General features: G+C 35.9%; 1 protein-coding gene across 1 annotated transcript; it reads left to right on the top strand.

Annotated features, from left to right (window-relative positions):
- Positions 1 to 3,349: 3,349 nt before the first annotated feature.
- LOC131789415 (transmembrane protein 181) lies at positions 3,350 to 15,640 on the top strand. The gene is made up of 18 exons (XM_059106522.2): positions 3,350 to 3,509; positions 3,589 to 3,692; positions 5,338 to 5,405; positions 5,733 to 5,826; positions 6,474 to 6,595; positions 7,309 to 7,431; positions 8,047 to 8,127; positions 8,512 to 8,570; positions 9,174 to 9,214; positions 9,876 to 10,003; positions 10,476 to 10,564; positions 11,032 to 11,089; positions 11,548 to 11,650; positions 12,068 to 12,119; positions 12,723 to 12,805; positions 13,157 to 13,246; positions 13,860 to 13,932; positions 14,669 to 15,640. The coding sequence occupies exons 1-18, from the start codon at positions 3,487 to 3,489 to the stop codon at positions 14,715 to 14,717; spliced, it is 1,440 nt and encodes a 479-aa protein (XP_058962505.2). The 5' UTR covers positions 3,350 to 3,486; the 3' UTR covers positions 14,718 to 15,640.
- Positions 15,641 to 17,941: the final 2,301 nt, after the last annotated feature.

Here is a 17,941-nt window from a genome sequence, read left to right as displayed (position 1 = left end):
ATTTCGATTTCATTTTCCTCAAGGTGGATCTGCCGATGTATTTTTGTAAACTTGGTTAAAAATAAAAGGTCCAATCGAAAACACACACCAATGTGCACAAACTGGAGGCGGTGCAAAGTCAGATTAAACTTTCAATGTCGATAAACAGCGCTGTGCGCCAGATGTTCTCGCCGACGCTATTGACATTTATAAGCACAAGTTCTGACCATTTCCTGTTCTCTTCTCGATATGACTGCCTTCGAAATTATCGATTACAAAAGATTCTCCTTGTTTAAATATAAAGGAAATCTTAAATATTAACGAGAAACAAACCACATGCAATATTTATGTGCATACACAGGACGCCATAATATCGACGTTTGATTGGTGCAAATTTCACTTCCCCGCGAGAGGTCAGTTGTGTCAGGGAAATACCTGTTCATTGCTCGTGCTGATATGAATTTATCACGAATGTTGACCTCTATTTACCATCTTCGACCGGCTCTCCGATTGAGCAGAAGGAAAAAGCAAATTAAAATTAGTTTAATCAACTTGAAAAACGAATTATCGGCCGAATTTTAGTAAGCCTCCTTCCGCTGTCAATCAATCAATTGCCTCCAGCAGTTTCTCCTTGGGATTTACGATGTTCCGTCTGAACATTGAGTCTAACTTGGAACAAGACTGAACATGTATTCTGGAACGTTCTGATATTTTCAAATTTCATACGTCCAACAGAGCTTTAGGGAGGAGAATTATTGTTGGCTGTAACCAACAGACCATGAAAATTATGCCATCGCGTGTGTTACTCTGACAATACATTTATTTATTGTATACAAGTTCAATTAAATCTCTGTCACCATGATCTTTCAAAAGCCTCTAATAAGAATTGGATAAGCATTATTCAACGAGTCATTAGGAGATTTTAATCTCTTAAAAGAGATTTTTCCAATATCTGGTCAATTTTGTTTGTCAGGAAACGAGCTCAAACTAAAAACATCAAAAGCACATGGGGTATTCGGCTTCTTAAGTGTTTCGCTGCCCTGGCTCAATGAATAGTGCATGTGCTATTAGCCCGTCTCAGTTTCTGAGATGTTGTCCTTGACCTCACTTTGCCATTACTATATTTATGTTTACATCAGAGTGCGGGCCTTTTATCGAGACATCTTCAACAGAGCTAAAGCAAGAACTCTTTCCAGTATCGGAACATTATTTAGTCCGATGAAAAGATGAATCTGAAAGGTTTCGAATTTTTCAATATCAGTAACAAAACAGAAATTCACAAATGAATAATGGACGGGCAAAAAACTTCGCTCAGAAACAGAAGACCATCATCCAACCTTTACATCGGGTTTATTTGCGTATGAGAACGCTCAGCTTAATCTGTTTACCGTAGGATAACTGTAGTCTGTGATGGAGTAATCTTGCAGTCATTCACCCGATAGGGGCGATAAATCCCTAAAGTAAACCCTTCCTTTCTCCCCACTGCTTTTTAAGTGACGGTGTATCTATATGTGTCCGACTCAAATAAGGCCCAAAAAATATCAAACTGGTTAAACTTGATGAAATTCGTTTACACCCACCTTGATAAATTAAGAGTTTCCTGGGAAAAATCCAGAAAAAATCAGCTTTAAGCCATCCTCGTACTCATAAATTTGAGCCATATTTAAATCTCTCCATCAGACGACCAATGCCCACGATTAGTTGCTTCCACACCATTACAGCAGACTCCCCCTGATCTTTAGTTTCAAGCCTGAGATAGAAAGGCTGGCGCAGATCCGTTGCCTGGAAATCAAAGAGAAGTTGAAGGAAACAAACAGTCCACCACCACGAAGGCTCTGAACTCTTTAGTTCATGAGGTGACTCAAAGGATAGTTTTCGCCCGGGCATTGTTGTAGAAATAAAAGATTGAAACAGAGATTGCCGATAAAGAACAATTATGTACTTGTTGTGTAAAATATTATCCTGAAACTCATAAGAATAACGATTTAACACTGACCTTGAGGACCCACTCGAATCAGTAACGAGGGGGTCATCTTCATCTTCCCTCTCTACCCGATCAGTTATGTTCGTTGTGGCATGCACTCTGAACTCTATACCGGAAAGTCTGGGCTGAGATAAGATGTCTTCGGGAACACAAACTTCAGTCATCTTGTCCAATTAATTTGTTCTGTCTTTTTCGTTTTTCGTTATTCCCATCCATATCGTCAATAAAAAAAAGTGACTAACCTGATCGATCACCGGCGGCTGATAAATTGTTGGAAATAAAGCATTTAAGGGAGTCTATCAGTGATGTTAGAATCACGTTTTGCAATTCTTAATAAATTTTTTTTCACCCTTTAAAAGAAAAGATTTTAATTGAAAAGGATTGGACAACGATCTGCGCCCTTGCTGGGTGTTGTATTGTCGTGACAAGACAGACTCAACTTTCACGGTGGTCCCGTATACTCACCCAGGTATATATAGGTATCAGTAGACTGTAGTGGAAACTCGACAATTCTTGTAGGCAAGTTCTCAGCAAAGAACTATCATAAAATATCTTCGGAGGGTCAATTCTCTACTCACCTCTTTTAATAGAAGCCGGGACTGATCGATTCACTCCTTTAACTTTTCATTCCAAGGAGTGGCAAGAACCCACTATGAATTTCTCTATACATTATCACCATTGAATCAAAAATGAAGGTTCGGAGAATACGGGAAATAACCAATCACTTAAGACGCTCTTAATTTTTTTGAAAAAATTATCCTTGACGATACTAGAGGAAATGTCTCTAGAACAGTATGGAGAACATAAAAACTGATGCAAGGGCCACAGCCTGGTGTAAAGGTTAAACCAAATGCTGAAAGGGTTGTAAGGCAAAACTGTGAAAGTTACAGAGATCTCTTCTTACAAAATATTCCCAGTCGGATTAAGTAATTTGTGGTTCTTTCTTAGTTTTGATCACGTACTAGTGGAAGTATAGAAGTGGTTGAAATCTACATTTTAATAACCTCTCTTGAGTTAGTCCTAGATTTTTTGAACAGTTCATAATCTCGTGGATAGTCTCAACTGATACTGTATTGTCAATTTCATGTTTGCACGCACGGCGAAGGACCAGGAGTGAAAACTTAAGGAGCTCATCGCATTTAAGTTTAGGTCATAACTCTTAAATATAACATTTCAGGAAGCTTAACTTCCTGTCAATTTTGTTAAAATCGTTAAAACTTATTTCCTTGACGAAAGGTAGCAGAATCTTTTTCTTTATTTGAAGAGGACTTTCTTGCATTAGGTCATTAGTTTGGCTTAGAACTGTTCAGGCTATATCCATTTGATGAATATTGATTCGCAGACATGCAATCCAAAAAAATGTTGAGATATTTCCGTCTGAAGAGGTGTTGAGGAAAGTATGCAAATTTTCCTTGTTCCCAGTTCCTTTCAACTTTGTTGAACAAAGCGAAATGAGTTGTTCCTTTGGCGTCCGATGTTAATATGGTTGTGTTTGCGGAGTAAATTGTGTCTGAAATTCAAATATGGCTACCAAGGAAATGGACTCGTAAGATAGATGCTTTTTTTGTCGTTCTTTTAATTTCACAGCTGTTACTGACTGAAGTGTTGTTTTTCTTCCTCCACAGAACAGTCCAAATGCGGCTCTACACTCTTACTAAGCGGCAGTTTGTTTTGGTCTTCGTCTCGTTTTTCGTGGCTTTTTTCCTCACAGTTATCATTGGAATTGCAGGTGTGTCGCCATTAGTGAAGCTAATTTAATGTACAAAGCAGAGAAAAAGGCCTCTTCATGTATATGGGGGGTATTCGAGCGTTGGAAAAAGCGGCAAATTTTGCAGCCGCAGTAATCTAGTCAGGCAATGGCTCAACGATTTGGTTATAGCGGCTAGACAGCCTATAAAATTCCCATTGTACTTATAATCTGTATTTTTACTGAATATGTCTTAAAACGACACATTAAAATGGCTGGAGTTATCTCCAATCTTATAAGAATGGTCTTTTTCAGAATTGAACCAGTAAAATCCTCTGGCAGTGAAAATAAATAATTACAGGTCAATGATCAAAGTCCTGACTTTCCTTAATGACAAATTTTAAGTTCAGACGTGTTTTCTCGCGAGTTATCGGTTGCCTCGGTGTTCAGGGACGCTTACAAATATGAACAATCAATTTGTTAACATTTTGGGCAAAGAGCGTCTTTCGCTTCTGATCCCAAAACGAATGAATACTGCTCAGTTAATAAAAGTACTTGAAAATTCAGCACTAAAATTAATCCTCTAAGAATAGAGAATTTGCATAAGCTTAGCTCTGATCAATGTATGTGGTTCTACGTTTTGCAATATTTATTCACAATTGATTGGTTACAACATTAGTATAACTAACCTTGATTATATTTCAGCATCATGCTTCTCTTAAATTGTTCGTTAAGGAAGTTAACCAAATTGAAATTTGATATCAGAAGAATTCTGTTTCCATTGATAGTGGGTGTAACATATTCATGTACGCTTTCTCTTTAAAAACCATATTATCTCAGCTGATTTAAACCAACTGTATTGATTTGAAATAATTAGAAAGTCACAGCAGTTACCTTGAAGGTTGATGACATAAAAATTTGATATACATGACAAACTGAATTTAGAGGCACCAAGCTTTTAAAAATAGTTGTCTTGAAAACAATTTGAAAATTTGAAAACACTGCTTTAATATCCATATAGCCTTATGACATCTTCAATATTTCAAGCATAATTTTTGTTGCAAGTCACACTGCATGAAATAAGCAGATATTCTAATTGTTTGGTGAATTCATTTATATGGGGTGTAAAGAAATACTTGTGACTCAACTGTGATTGTAAAACTAGGCAGAATCAGTATAGATCTGTGTCTTTTGAAACACAGTGACACAAATATTTGAATAGTGTTTTATTCTGTACTCAACTCAAATTATATGATATATTAGAGCATATAAATCAAAGTAAAAGTTTATTGTTAAATTTTTATGGCTTACTGAGCAAGGTATGAGTTTTGCAGACTTTGACTGGCTTTAGTCGGTTTGTTGCTGTTTTGTCAACTCAATGTGTTACTCTCCACTGATTAACACAACCTGTCTTGACTCATGATTCCAGGTATCTTAACTTGCTCCTCTTGAACATCAGCATACATATTCTCTTTAATATTCTCTATACATTTCTAAGGGTGCTGTTCTTTTGTTTTATTGACTTCAGGGTAGTTAATTCATTGATTAATGCAACTCTGTGATTGAATCAATCATGTTTAAGATATTTCTAGAAGTATTTTAGTGTTATTATTGATGTAAGAGTGTAAGGTTGAAACTGTTTTATTTCTTACTTAAGTCAACTGTTTTCATTTGCTTCTTTTTACAGGACCTCGCATTATTGTTGAACATACCCAAAGTGCATCAAACCTTCACATACCAAGCGGAAAGTTGTCGGTGAGTAGATTTACATGCAGTTCATATGTAATGAGTACACCTTAATTGATGGTTTAGCATATAATAATGCAGATATTTGCAAGTTGTGAAGCACTTGAAGGGGCAAGGAAACATACAAGCAATCAGCAAGTTGTTTTCAAAATAACATGTTTTAAATTTAAGTATTTAAAGAGATCAATGTACAACTACTCATCCACTATGCAAATTTTTCCTTGACATTAAAGATGGTTAACAAATTTAATTACTGCAAAATCAAAACATGGGGTTTGCTTCCCTGCTGTTGTTAAAGTGTAAGTTAAAAGTTTTTAGTTCTTCTTTCATCTACAGACTGGGCCGTTTCAGATAGACACAGGTATCCTATCAACTTTCAATCAACAACTTTGGTTACTTTGCCAGATCAAACTGAATGGAACAAAAGCAGGTATACTGTAATATTGTTTTTAAATTGAGTATAAAAGCATTATCAGGTGTGTCATTATAAAATGTGATAGGTGTATGATGTTAGCTGAGCATGTGGCTGAATTGAATTTTGCTTGTATAGGAAGCATGACATGTTGCAAAGCAACATGCAAAAAAAGTTAAATTTTAAACATTCTGAGATTTTGAAACATTCTGAGATTTATGCTAAATATACCCTGGCAGTATTCTGCTAGAGCACATTTTAATATACATTGATTTAAAAATCAGTTCAAAAGTACACCTGTACTTATTTCCTGTCTCTTAAGTTACCTGAGCTGTCTACACCACTAATAGTTTAAGCACTGTACTTCCTGTATACTGCCTACTAGCTTCAGTTGACAACCGTGATTATTGTGGAAGTTGTAAGAAAATCTAGCTTATCAGTTTACTAAACAAACTGTATTAAAGCTGAATATTGCTTTTTGGGTATTGCTGAGTGAAATCTATTTTCTGAGTGCGATACATGTGAGACTAAAAAATGATTTTCACATTAAAAGATTAAGAGCTGCTCTTATTCTCATCTTACAAAAGAGCATTGGGGGATCCTAGAAATTGCCTTTTTTTTACTAATACATGTATTTCATGCATGTTTTTGTCATTTTTTTGTAGGGGCATCATTCTCAGACAGTTTTCACCTGAGTGTTAAGATTTATGGAAGAGCCAAGGACAGTAGTTATCATTTAATAGCTGAAACTCCTTTCAACAGGACTCGCCAGTTGCAATGTCAAAAGGTTTGAGGTTCTTTGCTTATTTTCTTGTTGTTATTATTATCAAGTTGATCTTCGTAGTCTATGGCCCTACACTACAGTCAATACATTTGAAGATGGGGTTTTCCCCCTGAAATTTTAAATAAAGAACAGGATATTACACAAATTTCTTTTGATCACACACAAATAATATGCAGTGCTGAGTCTCAATAAAGCAATTACATCAAGATTGAGTCAAAGAGGTTTTGACAATTGTTAAGTTTTGTTTACCTTCTACTACCTATACTATTTTTTATTCCAGTCATCAGCAACTATAAGCTACATCTGCAATTAATGGTAGTTAAATTAACTATTTTTGGTCAATTTTGCAACATTATTGAAACAAAACAGTCAACCAAGCATAACTGATTTCTAAATATAAGTACTACAATGTATTATTGTGTGATTTGGCCACCTTAGTTGACGAAAAAAGTGTTTGAATAGAAAGTTACAAGAATTAGTTCTCAACAAAAATTACTATAATGTCAAATGGGAAAGTTGCTCTTGCATAGCACACATACACACACACTAAAAATTCCAATATCCAAAATTTTCATCCTCTGAAGTCCATTGTAGAAAAAATTTATATTAAGAAGTATTTGATAGGTACTAAATAGCAAACTGTCCTCGGGTGAAATACAAGTAAATTCCAGGTTTACATGTTTTAAGTTATTGTCTGGTTATCTTTTTGGTTCCAGGAATGCAATCCTTTGGTTATTTTACATCTTGGATATCTTGATTATCCATCATATGTGGCAACTGTCAACTTTCATGGCCTCCAATTTCCTAAAGGAATAGATATTAGAGACATTGATTTTGTGGTAAGCCTTTGTACTTGAGATATGAAATTGTGAGTTGTTCATCAGTGTTTTTTATAAGATATCAATGTGAATGTGTTAAAGGGAAGAGGAAATAATGTAATTTGAAGCTCATATTAGACATGTAATTTGCATTGGCAGAAAAATTATTTGATTCACCACTATTTTCTCAAACATGTGACACAATAGTTTTATATTCAAGTAGTTTTTTCATAATTTGGAGTTAAATAGCTGTGAATAAATGATACATTTACATCTTACATTGGGGTTCAATTTGAAAGAAGCCACAGAATTTTAGTTTGGTTTAATAGAAAAACATCAAAATGGAAATTATGAACAAAAATGGAATTACATCTTACATTGGGGTTCAATAAGCTAGCATGTAAAATTATCTTTAATTTGAAAGAAGCCACAGAATTTTAGTTTGGTTCGATAGAAAAACATCAAAATGGAAATTATGAACAAAAATGGAATGAGGATCATTAGAAATGGAAAGGGTTGATGCAGATTGTAAATTGAGATATTTACAAATGAATGCATAGCTTCATCAATTCTTCACCTGTAAAATGTTTTCAGAGGTGCAACAAACTAATGACTAACTGTTCACTTTGATTGCAGTTGAAACATTACAGTGCTGATTTCAGTCAAGTTGAAATCTGGTTCAGATTTGTATTCCTTGTCCTTACATTCATGGTTACAGTAAGTAACTGGTTGAAAGTGATGTTAACTTGTTTTCAAATAGAGAACTGTTCCTAAAAGATGAACTGTAATTAAAAACAGAGCAGGAAAAAAAGTTTGAAAAAGTTTTAAGGTTTTAGCTAGGATCAAACCCCAACATCACAACAGGGTGGAGCCACAATCTTTGCTTAAGAGCTTTATTTTGGGAGTGTGGCAACTTTGCATGGTTTCTATGTTTGCTGCTAAGGGATCCAGCTAAACAACTGAAAGTTAGGATTATCAAACTAAAATTTCAGTCCTTTATAAATATCCATAATTCACCACAGAGAATTATATTTAAGGAAATGACTAATGTAGCCCTCAGGTCTCTGGAAGATCATCGAATTGTGATTTTTTTGGTTTCAGTGTATGTTTGCTCACTCATTGAGAAGATTTCCATTACGAGAGTGGTCTATAGAACAGAAGTAAGGAACTTGCATAGTCTCTCAATGCAGTAATTCTGGCTTTTAACTTTGATATAATTATTTATGCATCATATCAATTGCATTGTTAGTCAAACTTGAGACAATTTTTTTAAATTCATGAATGGAATTTTTTTGCTGCTAGTCACATGTAAATGAAGAATTGCATGTAATATCAAGGGAAAGAATCAATAAGCCAAGTTTATTTCAGTTTATTGGTAACTTACAAGCTTTTGTTTCCTACAATTATTTATAAAAACACTGTTTAAAGAGCACCTGTGTAGTTTTGAATATGGTGGAAATGTTTCCTATTGGCTGCAACTCCTGATGTTCATCTTTAGGCAACAAGTTTCAAGCATGCGTTTCTCCATGCTTGAACTGTCTTTGTCATCTGTTGGAGCATACAAATGTAGCTTTAGGATGAATAGATATCCACATGTTGTTGAGTTGATAATGAGACTATTGTAAACTTTTTTTGAAAGCTTTTTTGCTGATAATCGGGTCTAGAATCATACTTGAAAAAAAATATTGTTTGTGCAAAAAAATCTGTGACAGTCTTACATACAATTAAGTGTCTCTAAATCTAATAAATTTCTCTTTGTTCAGATGGATGTCACTTCTTCTTCCACTGCTGCTGTTGTACAATGGTAAGTGATTTCCTTCAACCTTTTCACTGGCAGGAGTGATCAATAAGTAATTGTGCTAGAAAGCATCAAGACTCTGTCAAATAAAAAGATCACAAAGAGAAAGTAAAATATCAACTTGAGCTGCTGATTAATTCAACAACTACTTATTTTAAGATACAAACACATGAGAAATGTATGACAGACAGTAAGGAGAATTGATAGATTTTGGGTTGAAAATTCTGAGGGAGTGTTTCATCTCAGCTCAGCTGGTGCAGAAAACTTTTCCTCCATGGGGATGATCTATATTTTGGCTGATAACAGAGTTCTGCAAAGAGGTTGCACAACTTTTGAGGAGCTGTTAGGAATAAATTAAGGTGATCTATGGAAATGAAATTTGAGTGCAAAGTAAGAGACTGGTAGTGCTTTATTTAAGTTTTACAGCAAACATTTATTTCTCTTTTCCCTTTTTAACATTTCAGTTTCTGTCAGAAATGTTTCCAAACCAACCGCAGGCACTCATTTTGTTTTGTTGTAAACAGGAGGAGTTATGTTCACCGCCTTATACACTATTCCTAACCTTAAAGAAGGAGTGATGCAACTACTTAGACAATCCACTGAAAACTCTTTTCAGCTCTTAAATTATACTAGTCTTATTGTTTTCATTATGGTTTTTTTTCAATAGACCCATTATTTCCTCTCAACTTCCTGGTGAACAGTTGGGTTCCTGGAATGTTTGATTCAGTGTTCCAGGCATCATTTCTCTGTGGCCTGTTGCTCTTCTGGCTTTGTGCCTTCCATGGCATCAGACAGGTTTTTAAAATTTTCTTCTTATTCTCAGTATGGAAGAGGTGATTTTTCTTTTGCAGAAAATTTTGAAATGAGTTCTGAAAGATCAGATGTAGCAGTGGTGTTACTTTCAATGAGTTATAATCAGATATTCCTTTTTGAGAAAAGTCCTCCTCTTTCATGGTTCCCTTTCTCTCAAAAAGAATGCCTGAGTGTTAGATGTAATAGACAGCTGATTTCAGTACATTGTTAAGACCCAGTTTTTTAAGACATTATTTGCCTTTCTGGACTTGAATGGATTGAAAAGACAGCATGTTTGAGGCTTTTCCCAATTGGTTGGTGTGTATGAAAAATTTCTTGCTCTCTTAATGAAGAGCAACATCCAGTCTAGTCATGGAATTGGGGTAGTTGCATTTGTGGTTGAGTAGTACTCTTAAGGTAGTGAATTACGTGAAACAACTCATTGAAATCTTTTTTTTTTTTTTACTTAAAACAGAGTGAAAGAAAATTAAGTTTCTATCTCCCAAAAGTTCTCATAGTTGGCCTTCTATGGATTGCATCATTCACCCTGTCATCTTGGCAACAGTAAGTTTTCATTTGAAGGGTACATAGGAAGAAGCTTACACTGACTTGTGATAGATAACCAAAAAGTTCTTTCAAGTGTTTTTTTCCTTTCTGAAAAATGGGGGGAAGTTGATGTTGGACTAAAAGCCATTTAAAGCTTTATTCTGCACAAATCTTTGGTTTCTTAATGAAAAAAAACATTCCATTTTCTTCTTGAAGCTTTGTTGATTTGGTTGTTCAGTAATTATGTTAGCAACCATCTGAAAGAGTATCTTATTGGCAAATGAGGTTGTAATAATGCTGCACCTGAATAATCTTATATGCTGCTTAAGCCTTTGAAAAAAGTGTAAAGTACACAGTGCAACAAAGGGTACTGCATTCATTTATTTCCATGATCAGTTTGAACTACAGTCATGGTTGATCTCTCTAAGGAGGAGGAGGGTGGAAATATTAAGGTGATCTGATGAAAGATACTTCTTTCTTGACAGGTATAATGAGTTACAAGATCCCACGTACCAATACAAGATAGATATTGGCCATTTTATGGTAAGAAAGCACAGGATGTTGAAAATATAATACAGGAGTTTTGTCATGATAAGTGAAAATTTGTCATTAGCTATCTATGTTAACCCTTTAACTCCCAAGATCTGATTGTTAGTTCTCCCCTCTGGCTACTGCACATTTCCTTTTAGTCACAAAAACAAGAATGTGGTATTAGATCAAGACTACTAACTTCTACTCAATAAGTTTGAGTATTCTCATTGCATGTTGGCTGGATAATGTGTGGATGTTATTGGGAGAAGATGGAAATTTTGCTGGTTTTAATTTTGGTGGATTTTGCGGAATTTCCTCAATCTGCAAGAATAAATTCCCTCAAAAAAATTCTGGGTATATCCATAGTGAAATTAAAGACTCTGTTCACAGATTTCTTGTCTTGCATCTGTGGTTTGTAATGATTATTTAGATGCATGCTCATCTCTGAATGTTGTGACCATTTTTCACAGGGTCTGAAGGTGATGTTCTTCACTATTGGTGCCATTTACCTGGTGTATTTGATCTACCTGTTATTCAGGGCATACAGTGAGCTCAGAGCCATGCCTTACTTTGGTAAGTTGAATATTGATGTGAGACGAAAAAGAGAAGTAGTCATCTATTGAATTTCCTTTTCAGAATCTTAACGGTTTTACAACACATGCTGTCAAATGTGAGTTAAGTCATGCAGTGTCTAAGATGAAAAATGGCAATTTTTATTTGCCTGATTTTTTTAATTCTTGTTTTTTTCCCTTGTTGAGGTAATTGGAATTGAAAGTAATGTTGTTATAATCAAAGGTAATTCTTAACTCCAAATGCTGATCAAGATTTGTTTTTTCAATATGGCAGTCATTTATCAAAAAAACATTCAACTAGAGTTGGATATCAGTACAGCTGTATGTGGCAGTAAAAGTCAGCCCTCCACCTGTCAACTTACAAGCAATTAGCCTAAATTAACTTATCTGTCAAAGTTCTCCCACTTTGCGTTCACAGATGTTCGCCTTAAGTTCCTCACAGGTCTTATGCTGATTGTCTTGACAATAAGGTATGCAGTATAATCTTTGTTATAAGTTTAACAGTGACTAACCATACTTTACATGTAATGGTAATCAATTGATTCTGGGTGCTGTTTGCAATACATGTATATAGGGACCAGTAAACTTTTCAAAGACCTAAAACCAATGAAATAAGGTGCAATTTGATGTCTTTGAACAGTTTATGAGTTGGTGGGATTATCATTAACTTATTTCCTCCAATAAGCACTTATGCGCTTTTTCAAAATTTCAGATACAAGGAGGGAAGGTGACACTTAATTGAGGGGGTGCTTATTCTTCTCCTGTATTGATTCCCTTGCTGTTTAAGTTCAAAAAATTGTAAATGAAATGGCAATAGAAACAGGTTTTCCTTGTATCCCTACTATTGAAGAAATTTTAAGGAGTAGTGGGGCACTTATTTGGGCATGAGTGCTTATTTGAAGAAATACAGTTTTCATCAAATAATTTTTATGGCAACTTTCTGTTCACAATTTCAACCCTTCAGGGTTTGGCATTGATTGATAGCTCCACAGCCATATGCCTTATCATTTATGTGTACCTCATCACCTGGTTTTTTTGTTTTTTTTTTAATTAACTCTTCAATTGTATTTCAGTCTGGTAATCACCGGCCTTCGGTTTGGGACTGGAGTGTTGCAGGACAACTTTGTTGCAGAACTGGAAACACACTATGATAATTATATCCTTTTGTTCTAACAAGCAATCACTAATAACAAAAATGATTTCTTTTTCTGCTTAACAAATTTTTATCAAGAGTTAGCTTTAACCCTTTCAGTCCAAGGATTGATCAGTAGATTATTTTTCTGTAGCAAATCAGGTAGTTGTCGGGCATATAGGCGGTGAGAATGGTTTAAAACCGCTGTTATGGGTCAATGCGTATTGGTAATCAAATGACTTTGAATACAGTAGCTGAGATCAAAACTTGCCCAAACCACAGTTTCCCAGTAATTTTTTCGCCACCTTTGTTAGACATGTCTGTCAAATTTGTTGCTTTGTAAGGATTCAAAGTGTATTCTTTAACACTGAATACCTGCTGAATTCCTGACGTTTTTTGGATTGCTCAACTTCTACTTGTACACCATGGCATTCGTGTATTCACCATCCAAGAATGCTCTTTATGGTAAGACAACGTGTGTCCTTATCAAATTTGTCTGGCTGGTTATTGTTTAGTTTTCTCCTTTCTCTTCACATTTGGAGAGTTGCAGAACCTCTTTCCCCTTTAGACCTGCAGACCTTGCAACGGCAGAATTGTATATTGCGACCCAACCGGCTAATTTTTGATGATTTGGGGATGTTTCTTAATCAGAGTTCGAACATCCCCCCATCACAAGAATGTCAAGATCCTCCCTGTCCTTTACTCCCGTGTCGTGATGTAATTTCCTCGTTCTCGTTTGGTTGTGTCGGCGAACGAAAATTAACGTGAAATGCCATTACACCGTGTTAACCCCTTTAATATAGAGACATTTCCATTTCATATTCTTCGTTTTTGCTGGTTAATTTTACGGTGTTCTTTTTTTGAAATGTATTTTTCTATGGACCGAAAATAAACTCAAAATGTCGTTCAAACCATGTTTGGTCTAAAAAAAATTCGCGCCATTCTATCAACCAATCAGATGCAAAAGTTAAACCAATCACGACTTGGTCGCTCTCGTTCTACCTCGCTTCTGTGCTTTTGTTTTGAGGTCTCATGGGCTCATTGTGATATTTACCTTTGTTCTTATTGGTTGTTGTAGAGTCCTATTTCCGTGATCAGTCCACATTTTCGATGTTGAACGAGTCTGAAGATGAGGACGCCTTGATATACAAGTAAGGAGTTGAATTTCGTCATGAGCTATCATTATCCTTTTTCTCATGAAACTTATTCTCGTCTAACCATGTATGTGAGGAGCAATACCCCCCTCTCCTTCCACGCCGCTGTTTCTTTAAATTAAAGAAGAGATTCTCTCAGCTCAGTGGAAGGGGTGGGGGTGGGTGGGGGGTTATACCATAAGTTGTGCGCGCGAACGTCAGTAATGCCGGCAGTTGAGCAATTTCTCATTGAGTATCGAAAGTAATTAGGGGTAACGGGTTAGAATGAGCACTAGACTGGACATAAATTTATTACGGTTTTCCTTTTGGTAAAAAAAGTTAAGCGAAAAATCATCACCCGATAACGTTTTCTATAACTCTTAGAGGCGGCAGGATAAGAACATGTATTCGCTAATTTGCTATTTTTTTTAACTCACCAAATGTACACAGATGTAAGTGTTTGGAGGGTGTATTGAAGGTTTTTAGCAGTTTGAAATATGTCTTTAAATTTTTCACTTATTAACCTATTAGGTGATTTCTGTATGAAGTGGAAGGGTGTTGTTGTCCTGCCTTTGGTTTCGATGGGAAACTTTGCTCTGACTCGGCCCTAGCTCTCCTTCAGCAGCTTATGTTGTATCGTTCAAATATGGCTTTCGCCAGATTTAAATCTGACGCGAATGTTGTTTAATATGATGCATCATTTACTCAAAATGTTTAGTTTCTATTCAAAAGAGTCATGTTTTTTTCTTTTCAGCTCTCAGCGGGAAAAAGCTACCTTCAGCAGCAGCGAAGAAGAAACTTAGAGCATTACACTTCCCTTCTTGCAAAGTGGACGTAAAAACAACGCTCTTCTCAGAAGTTTTTTATTCAGAAAGTGCTAATTTTAGAAAAAGAAAGTTACTATCCAGAAATAACTGGGGTTTTCCCCTCTGGATCAGATCTTTAAACAGTTCCTTAAATTAGATACCAGATGTGCTCATTTCCATTTAACACGTTTTTTTTCCGTTCTGTATTGTTTTGTTTTTGTTTGTTTGTTTGTTTGTTTCTCATTTCTAGAACAGTTTTTGTTACTTCTAATTACGCTAGAGTAGAAAATTATAATGTTTATTTATAAAATCTTACATAACCTCCGTCTTTGATTAGAGGAAAAAATCAGTGAGAGTGATGAATTTGATAACGTTACGTTACATGATATTAATTTCCCTTTCAAGCCCATCACAGCCACGCCCCCTTCCCTCCCCCAACCTACCTCCATTTCTCTCCAACCCACCCCTCCCTCAACTTGATCCTGTTGGGAGAAAGGTGGGTAATCTTTAACGTAGTTTTCAAATCAGAATATAAAAATATTTACGATAATATAGAGTAACAAATAGGTTCTAACTCTGAGATTCAACAGACTGAAGTATATTTTAACAGCATCAGTTTCGTGCTTCTCCTCACGACGAGTCACACAGCCGTAGAACTTTTTCAATGTATTTATGTAGAATCTTCAACCCCTTGTTGAATATGGAGTAACAGTTGAATCGACATAATCTACTGTTATTGTCATATTTATTCACTCTTTATACGAAATGTTTTTAGTTACATATTAATGTGATAACTGTCACGTCACCTGTGTTAATGAGGACTGAAACGCAGCTTGTGTGAAGCATATAACTTTTAAGTGGGCTAATAAAATGTCCAAAATTATCGTAAATAAATAGATATCAAAATTTAGGTTAAGAAACTATCACGATCGTTGTCTCTTCTGCTGATGAAGGCCTCACGAACCCCAAATGCTTAGGACTGTGTGCGTATGGGAAGTATAAATCACCTTTCGAAAGTAAAGCGCTGTCACTTGCTTCACAGAGACGTTCGGGTAAAGTGAAAGTTAAGCCGGTTTAGCAGATCGCCAAAGGAATGTCTGTGGATAGTGAAAGAAGGATATTGGGCAATAAAATGGAAAATGGGAACAATTGTTATTCGAATTTTGAATTTTTTTAAGAATTATCGAACCGAAGAAATTTATTTAAGACTTCGATTGTTTAGCAAATCGTGTGATATATAGCACGTTATTTATTTATCTATTTGATAAAAGTGATGGAGGTTGATAAATTACTTTTCTTTTCCGATATCTTGAAATACCTGACTGATAAACTATTTTGCTTCTGTAACAAGGACGTGGCATGCTTTCTGTTCGAGTGTGGTTATGTAAGGGATTGAGGGTTCTTGATGTCACAGCGAAAACCGCGTTTACTCCGATATTATCTGGTGTTGACTTCCGTCATAACTGACATCCCTTTTGTATTTTGTATCATCGATATGTTGGTTTCCTGTTTCGCTTAAACGACAAAAAGCCACAAGGTGAAAAGACACAATTCAACACTGTTCAATTGTAATCTTAATACAGGAAATGATTGTGCATCTTTGTATACGGCGAAGCCTAGAATTCTATGTAAGGAAGTTGGAAATTTTAGAGGCTCTTAAAACTGTTTGTACTTTTATTGCGAAAACTCGTGTATTTAAAACACACTTAACCCCCCCCCCCCCATACCACCCTGAGAGAGCGTCTGCCTATGCCTTCGAAGGCATCGAAATCCTCTTGTACACTTCGTCTTTCCGGAGTGGAGAGGTGCATATTATCAAGTGTTTCTGACAGGCGACCGTTCAGGAATGCGTTTTGCGGTGAGAGGGCCGTGTTGACTTTGCTGAAGCGAAAGTCGAGCCTTGCTTGAGATCCTTTGGTTAATCACAGAGGGAGAAGACTTTATGTTCATTTTTCTAAGAAACTTTTTCTTGAGAACTATAAGGCCAAAATTTGCTTATGTCTTGGACGGCGTCAAAACGCTCTGGAACACTTCCACTTTCATCAGAGGCATAATCTCTTCGATCTTGCTCAACGGAGAGGTCTTTATACAGGAAGTTGAAATCAAGTGCTGCTGACAGGCTACCGTTCTGGAATGCGCTTTGTGGTTAGAAGGCCTTGTTGAATTTGCTGAAGCGAGGTCAAAGATGAGACTTCTGTGATCTCTCAACGGAAACGAAAAACAGTTTGGGAGAGATACATGTAGTCTGCAGAGATCGTCATAGTTGAAGGCAACTCACAACGGTATTTCCAAGAGGGACGGGTTCAGGTCCAAGATGAAATGGGGTTGTTTAGACAACTGAAATCGTTTTGTTCGTGTATTCAAAAGCGTCAATTAATAATATTGTTCTTCAGTTATATAACGCGTATCTTGACGTGTGACAAATTGAAGATTGAAGCAGGATCAATATTTATGTGGTCGTGACAAATATTACAAACAGGATCTGGATGGTGCCTTTAGCGCTTAGCTTAAAAGGAAACAGTTTGTTTAGATAGGAGACCGTAAAACAATTTTAGTGCAGGCATTATTTTTTTGGAATAATTAAAAAAAAAAAATGCTTCAAATCCGTTTCTTCCTGCGACACTTAAACCCTTGAGTCGTAACTAAACCGCAGTGATAAAGGGATTTCACAATATGTCATTCCTTGACAGAATTGATTAAGCGGAAGTCAGAGCTATTAATAATCAGTCAAAAAAGCTTGTATTAAGTGTCAGAAAATATCTCTTTTCATTTTAACAAATATTCGTACAATAAATTTAAAGTTAGTGTAGGCTGGTTGAAACGTTATCCTTAATTCATTTGGTCTGCGTACCGCAACCTCCAGGACTTCTTGTGAAATGTATAAAATTGGCGGGATGTTTTTCGAATTTTAATAGCTGTTCCGTTGATGTCACATTGCGCACTGAAGCACTACGATTCTTCCTCTCGAAATTTGGCAGCTCGTGCTCATGTGTACAAGAATCCAACCACGGCCACAGCCATGAGAGGCAGGCACTCTCGCTTTTACCCGATTTGGTATAAAATTTAATTGCGTTCTTTAACGAATATTGCAGTCTGATTGCCTACACCATTTACTCTGTCACGTAATAGATAGTGACAGAACTATCATTGAAAGTAGATAAATTTATCTTCTAGTCACGGTGGTTTGTGATCTCTAAGACTTCTAGTGGTCAAAGGCTAAA

This window comes from Pocillopora verrucosa, chromosome 9 (genome assembly GCF_036669915.1).
Source record: "Pocillopora verrucosa isolate sample1 chromosome 9, ASM3666991v2, whole genome shotgun sequence".
NCBI lineage: Eukaryota > Metazoa > Cnidaria > Anthozoa > Scleractinia > Pocilloporidae > Pocillopora > Pocillopora verrucosa.
The sequence above is the reverse complement of the archived record's forward strand: the minus strand, read 5'-3'. Positions and strand labels throughout refer to the sequence as shown.

Excerpts from the sequence above, each read along its gene's own strand:
- LOC131789415 (XM_059106522.2), top strand. The coding sequence starts at position 3,487 with ATGGCTACCAAGGAAATGGACTC. Across the intron at positions 9,215-9,875 it reads ACTGCTGCTGTTGTACAATG|ACCCATTATTTCCTCTCAAC; the intron begins GTAAGTGATTTC and ends TTTTTTCAATAG. Across the intron at positions 11,651-12,067 it reads CAGAGCCATGCCTTACTTTG|ATGTTCGCCTTAAGTTCCTC; the intron begins GTAAGTTGAATA and ends TTGCGTTCACAG.